At 39.6% G+C, this 24389-nt stretch overlaps 1 protein-coding gene across 1 annotated transcript in view; it reads right to left on the bottom strand.

The window, feature by feature from the left end:
- Positions 1 to 24389, bottom strand: part of cntn3a.1 (contactin 3a, tandem duplicate 1) — a 112411-nt gene that overhangs the window by 11727 nt on the left and 76295 nt on the right. The window contains exons 12-16 of the mRNA XM_050065888.1: positions 15286 to 15413; positions 10329 to 10504; positions 4160 to 4277; positions 671 to 829; positions 306 to 455 (exon numbers count right to left, since the gene is read on the bottom strand). Of these exons, the coding sequence (XP_049921845.1) occupies positions 306 to 455; positions 671 to 829; positions 4160 to 4277; positions 10329 to 10504; positions 15286 to 15413 (731 nt within the window). The remainder of the gene's footprint in view (positions 1 to 305; positions 456 to 670; positions 830 to 4159; positions 4278 to 10328; positions 10505 to 15285; positions 15414 to 24389) is intronic.

Genomic DNA, 24389 nt, shown 5'->3' with positions numbered 1-24389 from the left:
GTATATAGTATATGTACTGTCTCTGCACGGACCTGAAGGAGACTTGTTTGTTTCCACACACACACTCACACAGGTAAAACTGTCAGACTGAAGCTGCCAGGCATCAATATATTTATTGTGAATTTAATTCATTCATGTGTTGTGCGCCTCTGAGGAAGCAGAAATACACCGGTACAATAAAGTTCTATTGAGGGATCTAATTACCGTCCTGAAGTAGGATCCCTCTGTATATAATGGGCGTCATTTGCAAACAATTAGTGTCACTGTTGGCAGCAGAGGAAACGTAAAGAGCTTCTGTTACATACGCATTTCTTTGGTGCGCGCCTTTTTGGAGGGTTTGCTGGGCTCTCCTGTTCCTATGCTGTTGGTTGCCAGGACTCTGAACTCGTACTCCACCCAGGGACTCAAGTCAATGACAGTAGATGACAGCTGCTTCCCCCCGAGCAGCTCAGGAACTGAGAGACATCACAGAAATAACCTTTCATCAAAAACCTTGCAAGATCTGCCACTGAAAGTTAGCCAAGCTGGTGATGTGTTATTTACTGTCACTTCATGTGTGGGGTTTGAAAAGGATACCAGTCACGCCCACGTGCCTCTCTCTTTTTTATCTACGCGAAGAACTTCGCATTCACACAACCTGCACTCAGACTGTCAGATGAAACCAGCCTACCGGTGGTAACAGCTTGCCACCCGAGAGAGAAGGGCGTTCTGGCTTGGATGGTGTAGCTGAGGATGGGGCTGTGGTTGTCCATTCCGGGTCCCCAGGACAGAGAGGCAGTGGTCTCTGTCATCTCAGTCACCTGGCAGTCCACAGGCGGGCCTGGGGGACCTGTGAGGATAATTAGTCAAAGTTCCCTCATGCAGGCTGATACACTATACTGTAGAGATTAATGAAGACAAGAGGCAGAATAATGGAGATGCAGAGTAGGTGGCCATGCAGAGCAGATGTAACATACTGATTAGGAAGAGGATTCAGAGGATCAGCTGTGAGAGCAATACTAAACTATAACCAAGCCAAATACAGTTTGTTACACTGCAGGCAGAAAAGAACAAAAATAAATCTAATAGACGAACAAATAAGCAGGTTTTGTATCTCATGTAATGCTGTTCTAAAGTTCAATTTACTGTACTAAAATTTAGGAAATTTAAAAAAAGGACATAATATGCCTACAGCAGTGGTTCCTAACATCAATTGGAATTGCCCCAAAGGTTTGCAAGTTAAAACACAGGGGTCACGAGATGATTAACAGGATAGAAAGAAGAAAAAACATGCAAAAATCTAATTTATTCTTCTCTAATCTTTGCTTTTTGTGAGTAACAAGACAGTTTACCTCCAATAAACATGAATGAATGAAACAATCAAAAGATATTATAAAGGGAAATCACAAATTCGGAACTCATAAACACACAGTATGTGACTCAGAAACCAAAAAGTTTGGGAACCACTGCCGTACAGGGCTTTATGTGAGCGGGCAAAGAGAAGTAAGTGAGTAAAGCTTTGTCTACATAGCACTTTACATGCATACATGAAACAATAAAAGTGGACCAATAAAAAACATAAAAATAGATGACAATATTAAACACAGGACAACGAAAGACAGACCAAACTAAAACAAACCAGACCATGAGACAGAGATGGAGATGTATAAAAAGGATTGCTTATAAAAATGGGGTTTAAGAAGCTATTTAAAACGGCCCAAAGATTCAGTAAATCTGACAGATTGAGGAAGATGATTCCAGAGGGTTTGGGCTAAAACAGCAAAAGTGCAATCACCTTTTGTTTGGTAGTCGGAGTCGGGGATGGATAAAAGGTCGAGATTTGGGGATCAGAGTGTTAAAGAAGTAGAATAAGGAACGGGGAGATCGGAAATGTAACTGGGGGCAAGGTCATGCAGTGCCTTAAAAGTTATCAACAGGATTTTATAGTATATTCAGAATTTTACAGGAGGTCAATGATGGGATGCAAGAGAAGGTGTAATATGAGACCAATGGTAAGGTTTAGTTAAAAGCCTGGGAGCTGCATTATTAACCAACTTTATACGATTTAGACCAACTGACTGAGGCATGTGAAGAAGGAATTACAAAATCTAGATAACAGAAAATAAAAGGGTAAACTAATGGTTCAAGATCTGTAAAGGACAAGATACATGTGATGTTTGTGATTTCTCAGCTAAAGAAAACAGGACTGGATGAGCTTAACAAAAGTCATATACTGGTGATACCAAGATTCTTAGCATCAGGTTTGATATTTAAATGACGTGAAGAAAGCTATCAATTCTGAATTAAAGAATTTCTGTTCTGTTAGGGTTTAAGGGAAGGATTTTAGGAGAGACGTTGAATATTTGGTGGCAGCTAAGCATTCATGGTGGGAATAGGCCTGTCACGATTACAACTTTTGTTGGACGATAAATTGTCCCAGAAATAATTGTGATAAATTATATTATTGTCATTTTAAGACCTTTTTATGCCACTGATATAATAATAATATAATAGCCTAATAATACTAGTGCACTATCTCAAAGGGCAATGAATTTTATTTCTTTAGAGTATTCAGACATTGAAATTAAGATATGAAAAAATATATATATTCTAAACAAATAAATATAAATAAAATAAAACTAAAACAACAAATAAAATGGACTCTTTGGCTCTCTTAATAAAAACTGCAATTAAATAAATATTAAACATTCGGCACAGGGTCAGAGAGTCATTCATTCCCTAACAGGCAATAGACAGAATAGTTGTGTAGCCATTTTTTTGTTGCTGCTCTTTTTAGTTCAATTCAATTCAATACAATTCAATTCAATCCAATCCAATTCAATTCAATTCAATCCAATCCAATTCTATTCAATTTATATAGCCCAATATCACACATCCAAATGACCTCAGAGGGCTTCACTGTGATATTCTATCAAGTTTATGTTCATGTGTTTGTGTCCACTTCCTGTTTTATTCTGAAATGTGTTCTCATTGTTTTAAGTGTTTCTTTTACTTCCTGAGTTTTCCCGCCTTTGTCAATTACCTCATGTGTTTCACCTGTGTCTTGTTCCACTCACCTGTGTGTAGTCACAGCCCTTGTGTATTTAAAGCCCAGTGTTTCCCACATTCAGTTGCCAGGTTGTCATTGTCACCCTAGTGTGTTCATGTTCTCTGGCCTTCTCCTCGTGTTTGATTCCTTGGTTTTTGACTCAGCTTGGATTTATGGCTTTTTGTGTAATTTTCTTGAATGGATTTTTCTGCCTTTGTCGACTGCCTTTGCGTGTATGAACCCTGACCGCCTACGTAAAGGTTTGGATTTGATAAACTGCTCTTGGTGTTTTGAACAAATAGAAGAAACCTCAGGAAGACCAACTGAGGAGGAATTCCTCTTTCAGGACAGACAGATGTGCAATAGATATTGTGTGTACAGAACACACATTAATGGGCTCTCCTCTCTCATTCAGCTGACACCCAAAATGCTCCCACACCACAGCTGTGAGGTGCAACTTTGAAACCAAGTCCATCTCAAACTTTCTGGCTGGTCAGTAGCCGTCGGGAGGAGCTGCCTGAAGCCCGCCCATGGTGAGAGTCAGGCACAGACAGCAGACGAAAGGACAGAAGCAGCAACATCTCAGCATATTCTGTTATTGTTTATTTGGCTTTAGGGGCAGTGAAAAATGCTTAGGCTGTGCATCCAAGTGTTTCTGGTATCATCATATGTAAACAAACACAGATGTAAACGTAACGGACACTGAGGTCAGCAGAAATGATTGAGGTCATGTCGGTGTACAGTGTGACGAGTTGATAACAGTTATCGTGACAGGCCTAGGAGGAAGGAGTTGACTTAGGTGACTGGGTTTGGCAGAGAGACGGATCTGTGTGTCATTAGCACAACAGTGATATTATTATTATAAGCTTTTATTCACTGTGATGTACAGCAGAGTGGTAACGTGAAGATTTCTTTTTTCTGCCATGCATTCAGTTACAGTGCTCATGTTGATATTCTTTCATTCACTATGACGGAAAGTGACATTCTTGGCTAGCAGAGGGTTTGTAGTAGAAGAAGCTTGGCTAAATGCAGCTTCACACTGTCACTGTGCCATGACTTCTTCACGCACAACTAATGTGACTGCAAGGGTTTTAATTCCTTTTTAAGATGGAGCGTGAGGGATGTTTTTACCTCTGACTACCACATCTGTGGCAATAGACACGCTGTCCACCTTGGTCTGAACCGCACAGGTGTATTTTCCAGCATGCCTCAGCTGAATGTTCCGGATCATGATGTCACCGGCCGAGCGCTGTTTGGGGAAAAGATAGAAGGAAAGAAACAGTAAAATGTTGCAAAATGAACTAAAATTACTGCAGAAACAAGTGCAATGTCACAATGATTTCCTTTTGGCATTCACTTTATTAGACTATGGAGGAGAAAGGTATAATACAAGTCCAGGGACACGCTAAATGACTGAGTGAAGGTTTTCGCGACCATTTATGAGGACAGTTCTTTGTGGGGAATTAAAAAGCTTCTTTCAGCTCTCTCTTTTTTATTCCCACTGATTCCATTTACTCTACAGACAACCATTCAATGCCAAATACATTATTAGCTTTGAACTTTCAAGTAAGAGCTAATGTTAAGTTGATGTCTTATCTATGAAAGTAAGGGACTGTGAAACAGTGTGAGACTCGATAATTACTTTGATGTATAATCAGGGACATTTTATAGAGATAAAAATTCAGTCGCTGCGAGTCATTCACTCTTTGAAACTCCCCGCCATCATTAAAATAATATAAGTGGGGATGGAACGGGTCACAGATCTCTCACTTTGGCAAATTTTATAAACAGCATGAAAGAAATAACCTCCAAGCTTGCTTACTGCATCAAGAGAGACAGCAAAAAGCCCTGAAAAATGCAAAATTATACATCATGTGGATTTAAGACGTCTGTATCTGCAAGGCAGTGCAATTGCTTTATGTTAAGGCTGACTTGTCATGATTTATGGGCGGTTGGGTTACATGAAAGAAAAAAAAATGGAGCAAAATAGAAACTGCAATATCAGATAATTACAAAGATGTACAGTAACACTGATATTTTTCTCACTCAATACTGAAAGTGCTGACTGTGTTTCACTGGGGTTTGCCAATGCATCCTTCAGTCAGCCTTTCTGCCTCCCTTTCATCCTAAAGAAATATTTCACTGCTGGAAAGATGGTCGTCTTATGAAACCCGGCTGTCTGTGCAGTAGAGAGACAAAATACACAAATACTTCTGAAATTGGTGCTACATGACCAGAGAAAACATGGCGCCACACCAGACCAATGAACGCTAACACAAGCTTGGTCGTTTTGATACAGGAGACAATATGGCAGCAAATGGCAGGTAACCGGAAAAGAAAAGGTGATTCAGTAACAGAATCTCGGTTCATATTTCATCACTGCTGCCTAGTTTTACAGTTTGATCTCAGTTTTTTCAGCCTCGCTGTGCAGGAAACAGTATGGTGCCTACTTCGTGTTCAATAATTTCTCATATTACAGCCAAACAATGCGCTAAAGTATGTTTCTGGGCAATCCAGTAACAGTTGGTTTATATTTGATCAGTACTGCCTAGTTTTACAGTTTGATCTGAGTTTGGTCTGAGTTTGAGAGACAAAGAAAGAGAGGAGCGTCTTTCTCCCTTGATCTACTTCTACTCTTTGTGTACGTGTTGGCGGGCAAATGAAAACACCAAAGTACATTCTGTAGTTGGAGCAACAGCCCTAGAGATCTCGGCACTGGTAAGATGGAGGCGAGTTTACCACAGGTCATTTACACATCCTACCCTCACTGTCATGATACAAAGCTGGTTGAAATTTTTAAAGTAGAATATGCATAGGCCTGTATCAGACCAAAAACATTCAGTATCTTATTGTACACTATTTTCCAGTTTGTTCTGTGCTGTCTAACCTAAATTGGCTTTCAATTCCAGATGAGTATTGTATTGACACCCTGAGTCCCATAATTAGCAGTGTGACTGCAGCTCTGGCACTAACACTCAGCCCTACAAAACACAACGAACATGGCTCTATTTGGAGCTGCAAAACGTTACAAACCCAACCCCAGAGAAGGTTGTAACCAACAGTGTAAATATTGCTGGAGGCACACACTTCTCATATTGTTCAGTGCTTGCAGTATATTCACTACCAGCAGAGGTAAACGGTGTTTCTACAGGGTTTTTAACTATAACCACTCTGTCATCATTTCAATAGTAAATCTGAAAATAATGTTAGCCTGTAATATATGATTGAACCAAGTTTGCTTCCATTACTGAGCCATCATGCAGCACTCAAGGAGCTTGTTGCTGGATGCTTATTCAAGCAGTAATATTCCAACATTAAGGTATAATAATCCTTAAAATGTCATATGACTCACTCAGCTACTTAAACTGATATTTTTCAGCTTAGGCAGTTATGAATTGAAGAGACATATTTCTCTTTTTGTAAAAGAAGTCTGAACATTTTAAAAAATACTGCAGAGGGTCAGATTTAACACTGGGATTCAGACATTAGGGGAGCATTACTTAGATCTTAAGGCCTTTGCACACCTTTTCGTTTGTGTTTTTGTAATCGGGCAAAGCAAAATACGAGGCAAAGTGGAGAGACACGTTTGCTCCCTTGCTTCTCTCGGCTGGAGTTACCTCCTGGCTTACCGTCTTCTTGACGCGGTAGATTTCAAGAAGGTAACTGTCTTCATATTTTTCCACTTTTTATACTCTCTGGACACCTCTCCTCTTCTGCCCTGTTCCTCTCTCTTCTTGCCGATCTAAAACCCCATTTCCACCAAGCAGTACAGTACAGTTCAGTCTGGTACACATTTTTTCTGTTTTCACTGTGAAAAGCTGGGGATACCAATAGAACCGTTCCATACCGTCCCCATTTTTGGTCACCCCTCTGTTGGGGTACCTACAGTAGCACACAGATTTGGTACTAAAAGGAGGAGCTGTGAACACTGCAGTCTGTTGATTGGTCAATAGCCGACGGTCACTCTGCTCAGGGCTGAGTTGTGGCTGGTTTTGAAGCTCATGTTACCACTGTTCATACTGTGGAGAGTTTAATTAGCAGACTGTAACTATAAAATGAAAGCATGTTTTGCTGCCTCTCGCAGCAGCTGTAGTCTGAGAAAAAAATAACTTAATTCACTGGGCCGACTGCTGGTGACTTTTAAGGTGGAAAGTTAACTTGTAATGTTACTCAGTGCACGAGTTGATGACATGAATCCATCAGCACACCCTAAATTTCACTGTGATAACTTTGACCATTCCATTAGTTTTGTATGACATGTACTTTTAGTAATGATATATGAATATATTTTAATCTTGACTGGGTTATGTAAACTGCATATTCTAATCCTCACACAAAAAAGCATTGCAAAGCGTTGTTCCTGTGGACTATGCCAACGCTAAACCCCTGAGCTTGCCTAAGAAGAACTTAATGCACAAACCCACTATTTTCAAATATCCCATGGAGAGAGACTCTCACTGCAGCCTGCTCTTTTTTTGTTCTGAGAATGTCAGTGCAGACTTCCATCTGTGTCACCAATAATGAGGAAATACAGTGAGTGCTGGACAGAGCAGTGAGTGAAAACAACCCCGCACACATTTAAGGGTACTGTTTGGGATGGAAACACTAGGGTCTAGGTACCATGTCCGAAGGGTACTTTTGGTTCCAAAGGTACCATACCGAAAGTGTTTGGTGAAAACAGGGCTGGTCCCGCAGGTTACGCTGCATTTTCTTCACTGCTTCTTGGTCAAACAAATCTCGAAATGGTTTTGACAGATGCAACAAAAAACAGAAAATTAACCTGTTCCGAAAACTTTAATGACCAACGCAAGTTTCGGCGTTAGTGTGTAAAACAAGACTGGGACACACATGGGTTCGTATTTAATTTTTAAATGCGAACAAAAAATACAGACTTGGTGTGTAAATGTAGATAAATTGATAATGCCTACATCTTACATACCATATAAGGCTATGACTCACTGATATTGCATGTTACCAGTTTTACTCTCCTTGAGTTCACAGCAGACTGTATTAACATGATGTCATAATGCACTCCAAAAGAAAACGAATGAGAAAATGTTACTTTGCTCACTATGTTACCATATACACTAGATAAGGAAAGTTCAATTTACATAACCAGCCACCACTGATATATCAATAGTCTCTCTACAACCACATCAGTGAGGTTTAGTACTGAGGAGTCAAGTGTTTTAATAAACTGCNACCACTGTTCATACTGTGGAGAGTTTAATTAGCAGACTGTAACTATAAAATGAAAGCATGTTTTGCTGCCTCTCGCAGCAGCTGTAGTCTGAGAAAAAAATAACTTAATTCACTGGGCCGACTGCTGGTGACTTTTAAGGTGGAAAGTTAACTTGTAATGTTACTCAGTGCACGAGTTGATGACATGAATCCATCAGCACACCCTAAATTTCACTGTGATAACTTTGACCATTCCATTAGTTTTGTATGACATGTACTTTTAGTAATGATATATGAATATATTTTAATCTTGACTGGGTTATGTAAACTGCATATTCTAATCCTCACACAAAAAAGCATTGCAAAGCGTTGTTCCTGTGGACTATGCCAACGCTAAACCCCTGAGCTTGCCTGAGAAGAACTTAATGCACAAACCCACTATTTTCAAATATCCCATGGAGAGAGACTCTCACTGCAGCCTGCTCTTTTTTTGTTCTGAGAATGTCAGTGCAGACTTCCCTCTGTGTCACCAATAATGAGGAAATACAGTGAGTGCTGGACAGAGCAGTGAGTGAAAACAACCCCGCACACATTTAAGGGTACTGTTTGGGATGGAAACACTAGGGTCTAGGTACCATGTCCGAAGGGTACTTTTGGTTCCAAAGGTACCATACCGAAAGTGTTTGGTGAAAACAGGGCTGGTCCCGCAGGTTACGCTGCATTTTCTTCACTGCTTCTTGGTCAAACAAATCTTGAAATGGTTTTGACAGATGCAACAAAAAACAGAAAATTAACCTGTTCCGAAAACTTTAATGACCAACGCAAGTTTCGGCGTTAGTGTGTAAAACAAGACTGGGACACACATGGGTTCGTATTTAATTTTTAAATGCGAACAAAAAATACAGACTTGGTGTGTAAATGTAGATACATTGATAATGCCTACATCTTACATACCATATAAGGCTATGACTCACTGATATTGCATGTTACCAGTTTTACTCTCCTTGAGTTCACAGCAGACTGTATTAACATGATGTCATAATGCACTCCAAAAGAAAACGAATGAGAAAATGTTACTTTGCTCACTATGTTACCATATACACTAGATAAGGAAAGTTCAATTTACATAACCAGCCACCACTGATATATCAATAGTCTCTCTACAACCACATCAGTGAGGTTTAGTACTGAGGAGTCAAGTGTTTTAATAAACTGCAGGGCTACATGCAATTATAAAGCTCTTGTTGTTATCGTGCCGGATGCTGAAAAAAAAGGAAAAGAAAAGAAACCAACAAGAGGTGATAAAGAAGCCAAGACCTCGTAATTGCTTTTCCTAATTAAAAGAGAAAAATTATTTGGTGTTAGATGATCAAATGTAACGCATGACTGAGCATTGCATAATGAATTCCTCGGTTGCTGCTTTGTCAATGGAGGAGGTGTTATTAACAAGCCGAACAGGCAAACATAGAGCCCTCTTGTTCAGTCACAAAAAAAAATCTCATCTTTATGATTTATCATGAGCTAGCGTTCAATACTTTGCCTCTTAAAAATGAAGCTGAAATTAAGCTGTCGAGAAATGAGACGTAAATGTGTTAACGATTGTTTTAATGGAGTTCAAATAGCTTATTTCCTTATAAGTCACTTTAAACTACTGCATGTATAGTTTCATCTGTAATAGAAAGTAGGTATGCAGAGACGTTTTGAGTATCAAGGGGAGTGTAACTTTTCACATATGACTTTGCGTTAAGCCTGTCTTCAGATGCTAGAAGCTTTTTTAAGTGGTGAAGTCTTAAGAGTCTCCACGTTCAAGTGGAAACAGATTTGTCAAGAGGGTATAGAAGTACTTATAGAAGCACTTGTTTTTATAACTGAGGAAATGTCACTTGGCCAACACTCAAATGTGGTGCTTAAAATATATGTTGTAGCTCTGCAATAATAAAAAGTCTAAAGGTAAATTAAACAACTCAGAAACTTGTGTGTGTACAATTTCTGTAGCACACACTTATGATTTTTATCTGAAAGAGAAAAAAAGTTCACGCGAGGCTGCAACATATATTTTCTTCACGTCTTACCCTAAAGACACAGAGAGTCAGAGGACCTGAGAACATTATTGACTTACCCCACCAACTTTTTCAAAATATGCCCAGTGGCTTCCAAAGTGGATGAGCTGCTCGTTGAAGAACCAGGTGAACTTGAGGTCCAGCGTGGGGTCATGAGACACCTGGCAGGGCAGCACGATGCTCTCACCTACGGTCACGTCCAGATGACCTGCCGGACTGGTGATCACAGTTGGCTCTGTAAACAGGCAGCACCAAGTTAGAAAGTAGGGGGGCATGTTAAAGGAGAACACCACCTAAATTCAGAATTACAGTATGCCGTTTCCATGGCCTTGGAAAGTTCAGTCAGTATTTGTGAACATGTGCTTCTCTCTGTGAAAGCCAGAGAAGTAAGTCTGAACTTTGTGATGTCATGAAGTAGTCTGGAGCTGCGCCACAGACAATGAATGGGAGCCTGATTTTGTGGACTCACAGAATGGTTGTTTTCTTTTTTAACGCCCAGTTCAGAGTAATGAGTCACGACGAGACGAGTTGCGACAGGCAGCTACTTGCAATGCAATGGTGTATCACCTCTATGCAACAACTCTCTGTACACCTGTTCTGATTTCTAGCTTTTCAGGCTTATTTTGTGGCTGAATTAAATTTGTAGGTTATTGAAACATAAATGAGGATAGTGATAGTGAGATACTGGCTACAGCTGCATTTGTAGTAGTGATGAAACGGCGAAAAGCAGAAACAAAACAAGCATCAGATGGACTGTATTCATAATAAATACACCCCACCAGCACCAATTTATCCATCAGTGAGAAAGCGTGTGTGGGTGGGGCATAAGCACATACAGCGAACAGCAGCAGCGACTCACTGTCCGACACTTGCACACTGTGAAGATGGAAACAGGACCCGGCGGCGATGGAGCACCTGCCACAGCAAGCAAACACGCCGTCTGCGGTCATTTAGCCTTGACCAGCGGACTTCACTACGAGCCAACTGGCTGCCGAAAAAAGTGACGTGCTTTACATTTTAAAACCAGCCGCCAACGATTTGACCAGCAGACTTTCAGGTGACACCATCAATCTGCTTAAGTCAAGATCAGACTGGCCAGTTCACACCGCAACTTTCCTCTGCAACGTTCTAAAACAGTTTCGTCTCATTGCGAATCATCAGCCTGAACTGGGCTTTAAGCCCGAATAAGCTTTATTCTATTTCATCTATAAAATGAAATGCTGCTGAGTAAAAGCTGTCTTAAATGTTCAATTTTAGCAACCTAATAAAAAATATATTGTATCAGTTTAAGTATATGCCATAACTAGAATATTTTCAACAATTTATTTGGCCGTCAGACAGCCCTTTATGGCGGGAACCTAAAGCTGTTATCTCATAGCCACCACACTCTATCGACAAAAACAGTAATTTTATTTCTTAGAATAAGGAAGTTGCTGGTCTCCTGCTGCCTCAGTTGGTTATGTATAAGGTTAAGTGGAGACAATATTCCAAATATATCATATACACAGCAGGACATTGCTTAGCCTCTGTGCTGGTAGATTTGGTTTATCAAAGATGCTAGCACAGCAACACAGTACATAAAATAAGCACAGCAGAAACGTCAGATAGATCGGACCATCACAATAACTATACAGCTTTAAATGTTACAGCTATGACAACAGAAATAAACAAGTTTGCGGCTTTCACAAACTATCTCTAGAGTTAAAATAAATTGCTCGCTGTCTACCGGAAGTGAAGTGTTGTTGTCAGCATAGCATCACGGTGATTTGGTCTATACTAAGAACATTCCACTTGGTGCTCACAGTGTCATTTATAACGAACCCAAACTATTCCAAACTGGTGGGTCATGGTCCCAAAGTGGGTTGCGGGCCCATTTTGAATGGACTGCAAGTGACTCGCAATTGTGTCAAGTTTGTCAAAAACGTATTCTTATTTTCACGTACAGTCAATTTCCAGCACAGAACTTTTATTTTGAAGTGCTGTTTTCTGCCGTGGAGTGAGTGACTAATGGACAGCTACTTGGCAGACGTGGCAAACTAGCTAAATGAAATCTGGACCCTGTGGCTGGACCAGTTGGAAACCACTGAACTATAACATCCTTCCAAATTCATTGTCTATGGAGCAGCTCCAGACTTTATACTTGATGACATCACAAATTTGAGTTTTAGCACCCCTGTTATTGGATTTGGGAGAGTTGTTTATATCTCCTAATATTTTTAGACTGTCTCAGAACATAGGAATAAAATGTATTTAAATGCTGAAATTGGCCGTATTTTTCCTTCAACAGAGTAGATATACCTTCCAGACTGCCCAGACTGCATGCTATATGGGATGCATGGTAATAACCTTCTTTCACTTGGCTTGTTTTTACTTCTTTATGTTCCCCACACATTGAGAAATAATTGCAAATACATGCCACACTCAAAAACAAATCCTGCCCTTCTTTAGATCCTGTCCTGAATGTTAAACAAACAAGATAAATTACTTTTGAGTCTGCCTGTGAGCTTATATTGCATCTCTTTCTTTGAGTTTCATAAATCAGAGTATGGCCTGATATATCACTAAACAACAGACAGAGTAAAAATAAACAAACAAAAGGAAAAAACTCCACCATTATGGCAGGTCAGATCCGAGTCTATAATTTGGCTCTGTTTGTGCCGAGACAAAAAACCATCCTATTTCATCCTCAGCGTGGTGCGCATCAACATAATCTTTGGTCCGTCTCGGCTGGGTGTCTCATTCAACAGCAGCGCGGTGCACAGAATATAGCGCGGGCTGAGAGGCCCATACACCAGTCCACTGTGAATTATGCATGCATGTCATAAGCAACTAATGGACAGGCAAGCCAATGCAGCATGTCAGGGGGAGTAAAGGTCTATATTCAGCTCTGTCAAAACAAGCCAGCTTGTTTATCTCGCACCCCCTAAGGAGAACCGACTGGTCATGGCAGTGCATTCCAGGTGAGTCTTAGCAAAGTTTGGCACCAGATGCGAAATGAGAGGGGTAAAACTTTCTGCTACCGATTGCTAAGCTGTCACGCTCATTTCCTGTTATGACTGGAAGGAAAATCACAAATTGGCTCCCTCACTCCCCTCAGTGTGCTCCGTGCGTGGCAGTCCTCATTCTGTAGACCTATGGAATGACAGCATGTTTCAAACAACCATGTATTGTGTAGATACATGCTGGATTTTAACGTGTCCTTTTGAATTAGCACAGGAATTGGATGTGTTGTAATGGCCAAATATCTGCATTCTGAGGAAGTCAATCTTAAATGGTACGCCTGAGGTTCAGCTCAGTCAAAGTAACACGTCTGGGATGAAGCAGTAACTGATTGTGTGGAAGTGTGGGACTGACTTGCACCTGAGACGCCAGGTGAAATGTAATTAACTGTAATTAATTAGACAGGAGAGTAAAACAATTACATTTTTAAAAAAAAATTAATAAAATTGTAAAAAAAAAAACAAGTATAACAATGTGAATTTGATTCATTCTCAATTGAAATGATATGTTATTGTCACAATTTTGCTAATAACTTCAATTAAATTCAGTCAATTTTGATTTATGACTTATTTTGTCATTACCAAGTAAAGATGTCAAAACATTTACCGTTTCCTGCTAATTAAATCTGAGGAAGTCCTTTTCTCTGTTTTATTATCTTTTTAAATGAAACATAATTATGTCTTGGACTGATGTCTGAATAAAATTAGAAGAAGATGTTCATGGGCTCTGGGAAATTATGGTGACATTTATAGACTAAACAATTCAACAGTTAATTGAGGAAATAATCTTCAGGGTGATCAATAATAGAAATTATCAGTAGTTACAGCCCCAATCAACACTTAGAGTATTTATTTAATGTCAATAATGTTTCATTTTAGCCTTACAACCTTACTGATACACTGGCCTGTGCGCAGTAGCTGCTAACATAATGGTGCTTAGATTAAATTCACAGTGAGTAATATTTTATGTTTTTTAACCTTATTCTGCAAAGTGCTGCGCTTATGCAGATCCTTGAATTTGTACTCAAATACGAGACCAAATGAATATATTTTACCACCTCTTTTCCACTTCTGACTAATATTATGAGTACACACACGTATGAATATACAGTAAACTGTATAACAGCGTCGTTCGTACATGTAAAGAGGCTGTGGGGGAAATTGGGCTTCTATGCGAGCCAATTTGCAATTCAAAAAACTTGTGAAGAGGAATCACCAAAAGGCATTTTAATAGAGCACTGTTGTTGACTCTGCTCTTTAGAAAGACCTAGAAAATTCACTGCACTGCAGAAGTGTGTGATTTAAATGGATTGAAATCTTAAACAAACCGAGCATGGCTATGAGCCACCGTACAGAGAGAGAGAGAAAAAAGAAGTATGAATTAAACATGGAGGCGCATGAATGCAATGAGCCTCGTGTCTCACTTCCTCCAGCCACTGCCAATCAACTAATTGGACTGTATATGCGTCAGGTAGGGAGAGTGTCATCTTTAAAGCGACGCTGCCTCGCTGTTCGTTCATCAAGCGTGCAGTGAGGGTCAGTGTTGGTTAATTTTAAATGCAGCGCCGGTCGGTCGTGTCTCGCAGCTCTTGTGACAGACTGCCAGAACATTTGTTTTGTGTTCCTCCAAAATACTGACAACCGTAAATGATGTGTTGGTTTATTACAAGGCCTGTATAATAAAACCTGCAGGAGTCATGATGTTCAAATGGATTACATAAAAGGTTTTAACACAGAAAACCCAATCCCATTCCTTAAATACACAAGAAAAGCAAAGCTGTCAATGCTTGATATATTACATGCTTGATGTAATTGTACAGTCTGGTATAATAGTGATATTGTATGAATAAATGGGGATTATTGCTGTAACTGTATTATTTGCTGTGTGAGTAAGAGCAGTTGTTGCCAAGGAAACAGCTATTGGGGATAAAATAAACAATAAACAAGCAATATCCAGCTGCCATTTACAGTAAAGCGACCAGAGCTGATGTTTGAAGTCAAGGAAATTATATTTTACCTTTAACCAGAAGGCTGCCGGCACTGCTCGCCACTCCAAACTGGTTCCTGGCCACACACGTGTACAGTCCAGCATCCATTTTAGTGACATTGGAAATCCGCAGGCTGCCATTATCCAACACGGTTACTCTGTGGGTGAGAATATACATATACATATCACATTACCATATTAGGTTAAGTGACAGCACACCAGTGTTGGGTTAATAAAGTTCAACTGACACACAGCTCTACTAGTGGAAGCTTGCGTGGCTGTCATTTTAAATATATATTCAAAGTGCATAAAAATCTAGTCCAGTGTCCTAAAGCATTTCAACTTTAGCCTGGAGTTTATCTCGGCACATTTTAATTGGCTCCCTGTGCTTTAGCGTGACATAAGGAGAAGCTCAGTGTGAAGAGTTACAGTTTGATTTCTCAGCACTGAGTTGATAAGAAACAGTGCAGGATAGAGGAGGAAAGTCTCATTTCGAGTTCAAGGGGATATAAAGGGGGATTCTAAATAACTGCATGTTATAGATCTACTGAGTCTGTATAAGTGTTATGTTAGAAATATTGCTTCAGCAGACATGAATACTAAATGAAACAGGAACATGGTTTCCCATAGAAGTGGGCTGTTACCTGAGAAACTCGGGCTGTCACATATGCTATTCTACGTGCATCTGAGGTGTTCATTTTAATACAGTTCATCCAGCGCTCCTGCGTATAGCGCTACATGATGGTTAAGACACCTCACTCTGAATACACTGTTAAGCTACGAGGCAAATGCGGCATTTTGACAAGCATAAAAAAAAAGTGTGTAAAACAACTTTTTAACAGAGTTACAGCCCAAAATATGTCACACGAAACCTGAATTTTTCAAAGCAGAGCTGAGATCATTTAGCTCCGAGAACTGTTAGGTTCACACATAATAATGTGCAATGACTGCTAGGAGCTCTGCAGCTGTTAATTTCTTACATGGGCAAAAAAAGAAACAGTAAAAGCATAAAAAGAAGTGCTAGAAACTACCAATAACTTCACACCTCACAAGATGTTAAACTACAGAGCTACCCTAACATGTAACATCTTCTCTCAACGTTTGTCAGAACATAGCAATAATCATTACTTATGACCAATTGGGATCAAAGGGGTTCAATTGAAAAAAAAAATTAAAAAAAAAAAATACATAAATAAATAAAATAAAAATAAAAATAATAATAATAAACCATCTGCATAGCCAGATAAAAAAAAACAATAACATATGTCAAACAAATAAAAATACTGAACATAGGCTAAGTCCAGATAAAACAGAGTATGTAATAAAAAAAGGTAAAATTAAGATTAGAGAGGGGATAGAAACTAGACATACTACAGATTTACTGCAAATAAATAAATAAATAAATAAAAACCCAGCCTTCCTGTAAAGGTACGTTTTGAGGAGTGATTTGAGAAGTGCTGCAGGGCTCTAACGGAAAATATTCTGCTTCCTTTTGTAACGAGGCGAGCTGTGGAAACAGATAGGAGGGTCCTACCTGAGGAACGCAGGCAGAGCCTATAGGCTCATAGGGCGTGAATAAATCTATAATGTACGGTATGTAGGAGCAAGGCCATGTAGAGAAGAGGAGAAAGTTAAAATAAAAAGTAATTTCTTTTCATGGCCCAAATATGTTTGTAGTTTCACAAAAAAATGGGGAAAAAAGTAATTTAACTGCTTGAACCACCATGTAAATATGAATGTACCGAAATACTTCAAAATGTACACTAGTTAAACTACTAGTTGATTAACATGTAGTTCACAACTCCCCAACACTGCAGACAGCAACTTCTACTAATGGATTTAATCCAACTGAGTCTTCTGTATGTGTCGGGAACATTTCACCAGCAGAGAAACAAATTGGACCTGCCTGGTTGTGTTGTAATAAGTTGAACCTCTATGACAGATTGCACCAGCGAGTCCAAATTACAAAGACTCTCATTTCATCTGCCGGTGTCATCAGTCAAGCCTGACAGATTCCCTCCGACAGAGAGAGGGTGTACTGCTTCTACTCCGGCAGTCCAACAAGTCGCTTGAGTGACGTAAAGCCAAATATGAACGATAGGTCAGCGACAAGACGCTGGCTGAATGAAGTGCACATGATCCAGGGTATCTGTTGGTGTTGTTCACGTTCATATTTCATCTGACGACTACTGTGTCATCTCACAGCAACAATTAAATCTATCCACCCATTTCACTCACTTGATTATACATATCAGTCATGCTTAACTTTTTCTATTTGTGTATTGTATTTTTGTATCTGTATATTGTTTCCGGTTTTTTTTTGTTCCCTGCCTATGAACTACTAGATGAGCATTCTTGCTAACATCTTGTGCTTTTATTCTGACATGCAATTATAATAAAATCAAATAAACTACTAATCACAAACTGCTTTTCCTCTTATTTTAAGTACCGGCAGAGAAACATGACTGAATATAATTTCAAGCTGAAACTTAAGAAATGCTGATGGCCCCTGTTGAAAATATTTTTAGGGGGGATGAGTTCTTAAAAGCATATCAGCAGGGCCTTGAATACAGCGTACAGAAAACACGCATATAAAGAACTTGTTATGAAAAATATGTAATGACATTCATTTTGCCGCCTTTTTCGAGCGGAGTCAAGGATAGAGGATAAAAGAAGAAAAACATTAAGTGAAAGTTGTTTGCGAAGATCCACGTGCCTCTAGGACGACCAAACACTTCATAACATTGAAAATTAATGGCAGGGTCACAGGTGATTGAGGCACAAAAAAATAAAAAAAATGTTTTGATTAATTCTATTTACTCTGATGCTAAAAAAGCATTCCCTCACTTTAGTGAAAAACTGGCCACACGCTGCACAGAAAGCTCCGAATAAAAGCCTGAAAAGGGTCCATTCATGCAGCAGAACCGTTCATTTCAAACCCTTATTCCATCAAAAAACAATCAGATACCACTTATATTAGCTTGTTTTAATGTATCACTTAATTATTTATTATGAATACCTACTGCTCACATTTGATCCCTTTGTCTTTCCTGTTATCAAAGCATTTCCGCGAGTTTAGAAAACACATTTTCATTGTTCCCTCTGCTTTGATCTCTGTAATTACTGGAGGTAATCTATCACATCCCTTAAAAGACAGCGTGACTGAGGTTTTCGCTGACTTCCTGTGTTCTCCTTCTGTCTCACAGTCTCCCAGTGCTTCTATCATGCTTTGTGGATACAGCAATCACCGCTTTTTCCCTTATCTTGTTTTTCAAAGTAAGCAGGCCTGAAATAAATACTGATTAAATATGTTTGTCCTTGTGACGACGTGTCAGCAGTAAGCTGTGATAGTGCATAATCTAGCTGTATTTTGTCTATTTGTTGCACTAATTAAAGCTGAGGTAGGTGTCCTAATGTGGTTTGTCTGTCAACCTAAATGGGTTTTAATATACAGAAGAAGGGCCTAATGCGATGGATAATGTTGTCCTGTTATCTATGTGTGAATTTGGGGAGAGCAGTGGAGAAAAAAGGCAATCGTGAATTAGACACCACCTCCAATCTCATGTGACTTCCTCTTGCAAAGTGTCACAAGTTAATACATTGTAATTATTCTGAGATGATACAAATGTGACACAGCTGGGAATATCAAATAAGGCAAAGCAAATAATATTTTCAGTTGAGGTGCAACATCTCCAAACCTGTTACGTCCTCAAACAACCTAAGTATAGAACTGAACATTAAGACTTGCAGCAGTGCCCTAAGGAAACAACAAAGTCAATAAAGGGTCAATCACCCTCCCTGATCATCACAGAGTATCTGTTGTATATCTCTAGAGATCAAATATAATAAAATAGGCAGACCAGGCTTGCTATTACAGCGCCCATCCTTCAGCTGTCACAATGAAGTCAAGAATTAGCCTTGCAGAGCTGTCCTAAAGCAACGCTGAGCCTCCACCAGCTCTGATCTCCCCAGAGGTGGCAGGCATGAGAAAAAAAAAAATTCCCCACAGGGATCAATAAAATATCACACTGTTAAAAACGAATTCCCTCGAGGGAACAAGACAGCCACTGCTTGTTGAGCTAATAATTAATTTGGCCTGGTGTTATCAAAGTTATTACAAACAGGCAATATCCATTAAGCCTCATGTGCACAGATTAATATTTCATGATGTGAAACAGTTGCGAGAGTTATATCCTGGTGCCACCGTTTAACACACACAGGGAGGATATCCATGATCATTGGCACGTTGAGATTTCTGTCTTGAAAAGTAATTTGTTAAAAAAAAAGAAAAATTAAAAGAAAGCAGAACACTCTGCAAACACTCGGTGCTCGTGGGAGAAATTTGTCACTGACAGTTACGATGGATGCAAAGCACAGAAGTCGAGCTACACCATTAATTAGTTGCTTATTAGCATGCATATTAGTTATATATTGGCTCTTTATCTGCCATTTTAAAACACTTATTAATGCCTTACTCTACGTGACCATATTCTACAACTATCAATAACCTCCTGATTACTGCTTATTGAGTAATTAATGCACTACAGCTTCCTTACCTACTATCTTAATATGCTTGTCACACTTTTCGGGCCTTATATGGTGGAAGTGCCACAAGAATAGTCATTTTATTAAATACGGTCCATTCTTATGTAATAAAACACACAAGTCTTAATAGTGTCAAAATAATAAATTGAGCCTTTTTAAATCAGATTATGCTCCCTATTGTAAGCTGAGGTATTGTTCATAACTTATACACAAGTAGTTTGACACCCACGCAGGTTTCCTATTTTAAAACGGCCTCCTCTTCACACATAATAAATCCATTATATCACACAACTACTGCAATTAACACACCCTGTTTTCTTAAGTGATGCGCAGTACACTTTTAATAGATATGTTTGAAAATCTCTTTAGTGGTGCATAATAAAGGAGATATTAATTGAAGTAGTTTTGTGCTATAATGGATTTACTAAGTGTGAAGAGGAGGCGACTTCAGAATAGTTATGAGCAGTACCTCATTTTAGAATGGGGAACATAATTTGAGTTAAAAAGACTTCATTTAGAGTTGTTTGGACACTTAAAGCGCTTGTAGTTTTGTGTTTCGTAACATGAGAATAGACCACATTTGAGTCCAGTGTGTAGGAATTAGGGCGATGTATTGGCATAAATGGAATATGATGTAATAAGTGTGTTTTCTTTAGTGTATAATTACCTGAAAATAAGATTTTTTGTGTTTTCGTTACCTTAGAATGAGCTGTTAATATCTACATAGGAAGCAGGTCCTCGTCCACGGAGACCGCCATGTTGCACTGCCATGTTTCTACAGTAGACCAGAATGGACAAACACTGGCTTTAGTAGGGCCATTTGTGTTTGAAAGGTTTTTGTGTCGGCGATTGTAGTTAACAGCCCTCCTGGGATGAGCAGTGTTGGAAAAACATGGATTTTTTAACATGAAACTCTGGTTTAAATCACTGGATCCATTTATTTTGGAGAAAAAAGACCTCTGCGGATAATTTAGCTTGGTGAAAACCTCCTTAACGTCTGGATCTTAACTTATCAGAGAAAAAAGGTAAACACAGATTAGCAAGTGCTGGATTAGTGGCTTGTCTGTGATGAGCCAAACAGTGTAGGTAAAACACTGATTTGTAACATGAAATTACTGTATTTAGCGTCTTTTACTGGTTCTAATCATCTGGGGGTTTTTTTGTTTTGGTGGTGAAAAGCCCTCCGCAGATAATTTGGCTCCCGATAAAAACCTCCTATCAATCTGCAATCCTCACTGCTAGATGCCACTAAATCCCCCTTAATCTTACATACTGTTCATGTAAGGGCAAATGACTATTCTTGTGGTACTACCATCTTTTAATTGTGTACAACAACTTCCTTACTTCCTATCAATAAGCAGTAATTCGGAGGAAAATAAGGGAAATCTCCTAGTTAATGGCCTAATAGTTGTAGAATACGGTTGTGCAGAACAAGGCATTAATAAGTGCCTTATAATGACTAATAAAAACACAGTGTGTACCTTCATATACTGTAAAGTGATACCAGAAAAAAAAAAAATCTATCTCCACTCTTCAGTTTCTTCAGTTAGCAAAGTCATGCCATTCTGGTCAAATTCTATTCCACCAATCTCTGATATTTCTTTTCAATTGCAGTTGTAGAACAATTTCCCGACCACACTGGACTCCGAAATTAATTATCCTACTTGATAAATGCCTCGCCCTGCAAATCCTCACTAGAAGCAGCTCCCATCTTATCTTCTAAACGGCACAACGGTGTAATGGGGTTGAGCCGGTGTTTCAAACATAACCAGGTTGAAAGTAGAACTTGAACGCTCCTCTCTAAAAGATCCCTTGAAGGCAGCCTGGACCTCCCAAAATGATCAAAAATTACCTGCATCGCCTTAAAGGCTGAAGGAATTAAACTACATTAGCCTCTTCTGCCGTGCCCATTCCCCGTGGAGCCGGGGGAATATTCTCCTAACTGAACTGAGGGCCTTTCTTTGTAATGGACTATAACAAAGAGTTATGGATATGAGATGTCACAGGGATAAGACTTGCCATTAAACTGTGCAGTAGCCTATGTCAGGCCTCTTCCTCTCCAAAGCTACAAAGGGACAGCGCAAGACAAAGATGTAAGGAGCATTATCCGTCTGAAATGCTTTCATTTTGTTCCCTTCTCTCTCAAAGGTTGCCCCGGAGCAATTAAGGTATTGGGGGAATTTGTGGGGTACATAAAACTTGAGCAGTGTGATATAGTAAACAGGCACTTTACCTCAGCCTTATTGGCCGGTGTTAAAGTGAGCTAGTGGCTGTAATCTAAAGGCCTGCTCTGCCCTCTCCATGGTGTAACAAAAAAAACCTAAGAGGCCATAAATGAAAAACATTATTTTAACCACTTAAGAAGGATTGCATAGTTAACTCAGTATATTACTGGGAACTTGCAGTATTCTCAAGTACTGCTTATTTCATTCACTAGCAATGCACGTTCTTGTATTGGCAACACATCCAGAAAGCTTTTGCTGTTTTACTAGCAGGGTTATAAATTGATTCACATTACATGATGAAGCAATACATATCATTTAGCGTAACAATCTTAAACACAGCGGTTCAATCTAAAGGTAATATTCCTGAGAGCTATTTCCTATATCCATTTTACAATTGCTGGCAGTGGTCAGCGGTGAAATTAAATTAGGGTAAGCACTTTATCGTTAACCTCGTAGCTCCCTGCGTAAGTGCACAGCAACCCTGTTATAAGGCTATCTTGTTATACATGCCTGGGATATGAGCTGATATAGGTATCACCACAACGTGATTTCATTAACTAATCAGATCCTGCCTTGTTCTTAGTTGATTTGTTCTCCCCTGCTCCACATCCTTGAAAACATTATCCCTGGAAGATTAGAAGGAATTATGGGTATTTTAGTTGAGCCAGTGGGATGGATTAGTGTTGTGCCACTGCTGTAATAGCGCTGGTAGCAGCCCCATTTCGATATGGAGGGAAGTAAATGCTAACGAGCCAGGAACAGGGGAATAGGTTTGTGAGAGATGCTGCAATAATGTCAAAGCCTAACATCTTGTATGCAGCTCACCCACTTCAGGGCAAGGCTGTAACGTTAAGTCTCAAATGGGAAATCTCGCCTTTATGGGCGCGATTGATATTGCACATTGCGGTATGGATGCATTTTCCTTTCAATACTAGAGAGGATGATAAATCTGCAAGCTGGGTCCAACATTTAGCAGGCGTTGCAACACATAATCTTGATGCTGATTCTGCTACTCCCCCTCAAATAAAACATCTCTCTTCTGTAACCCAAACGTCTCCGCCTGGCATCTATATATTAACAATCACATCGCACCTTTAGTTTCTCCGACATACTGTCGGACAGGGGGAGGTGAGACATGACTAAACCTGCTGCACTCCCACTGTGGTTTGGGCGTGGAAAAGCTGCTGAGCCAGTTGAACAATTAATCCCATATCAAATGAGAAATCTGGACCCCCACTACGTCACCGCATGTGACTGCAGGTGTGTTTTGCCTCCCGCCGGTGCATTCTTGCACAAAATAAAGATGTAATCAAACAGAAAGTGAACATGAATCATTGAGTGATCTCTGTAGGCCGCACTGTGTTTAATATAGTGAGAGAGCGCACCTGAAAAGCTAACAATTTCTCAAAAAAATAAAAGAAAAAGAAAAAGTTTGGTACTTTTCCTGACAGCGCAACAACTAAAAGTGCAATAGCACATCAGGGCATTTTGGCTCCTTCCAATTTAATCTCGTCGGATGTTTCAAGCTTGTGAGAACTGCAAGAGTGCAAATACCATCAAATGGTGACATTTCAGAAAATGAAGACGTACAAGTATACGGTATATTTCCTGTAATTGGCTGTTTGTGCAGGTGACTGTGCATTTGAAACATATGTCCAATTCCCTCCTAGCAGTGGAAAACGATATGAAGGCCATGTTGTTTGAAGCTGCATTCTACCATAACTGCATATCTCCCTGATTGCTGCCATGTGAGATGAAACAGTATGAATCCTGATCAATCACCGACTTTATATCCTGCTGCTGCCATGACCGGCATTGTTACTTCAGGGGGAGAATTGGTTTTTCTTGTCTGATTAACATTTGTTTCTCCTTTTTCTTCTCCTCTCCAGCTCACAGAGGTATTGCATTGATCTGCACTTAACCTGATTTCTAATAAAACAAGGTGTCCAGCTAGTTCCCCCGGTGTCACCGCCACTATCACACGAGAATGTATGTTGTTCAACGGCTAGCCATTGATCAGTCCTTTTGGGGATTTCACCTGCTTCTTCCCCATCTCGATGGTAGCCTGGATCATCGTCTGCCTTGTGCTCTAATGACCCTCCAGGCCTTACATGCTGCTAATGAGCTGATGGATCAGTGCATCGATCCAAGTGCCGCAGTCCAGGAACGGCCAATTACCTCAAGTAAACAGTGCAGAAACCAGCTCTGAGCACAGCCAGGAGAGAAAAGGACAATGGAGTTGAGGGAAGAAATGTAGATAGCAGGGGGAAAGTGGTGGAGTGCAGAACGTGTTATGCAATTCAAATTGTATTGTGTCACACTGTGGTTCTGTTCTTCGCTGTTTGTCACCATGAATATAAAGTA

Source organism: Epinephelus moara, chromosome 16 (genome assembly GCF_006386435.1).
Source record: "Epinephelus moara isolate mb chromosome 16, YSFRI_EMoa_1.0, whole genome shotgun sequence".
Taxonomy (NCBI): Eukaryota; Metazoa; Chordata; class Actinopteri; order Perciformes; family Serranidae; genus Epinephelus; species Epinephelus moara.
Note: the sequence above shows the minus strand (reverse complement) of the source record. Positions and strands in the feature narration are given on the sequence as shown.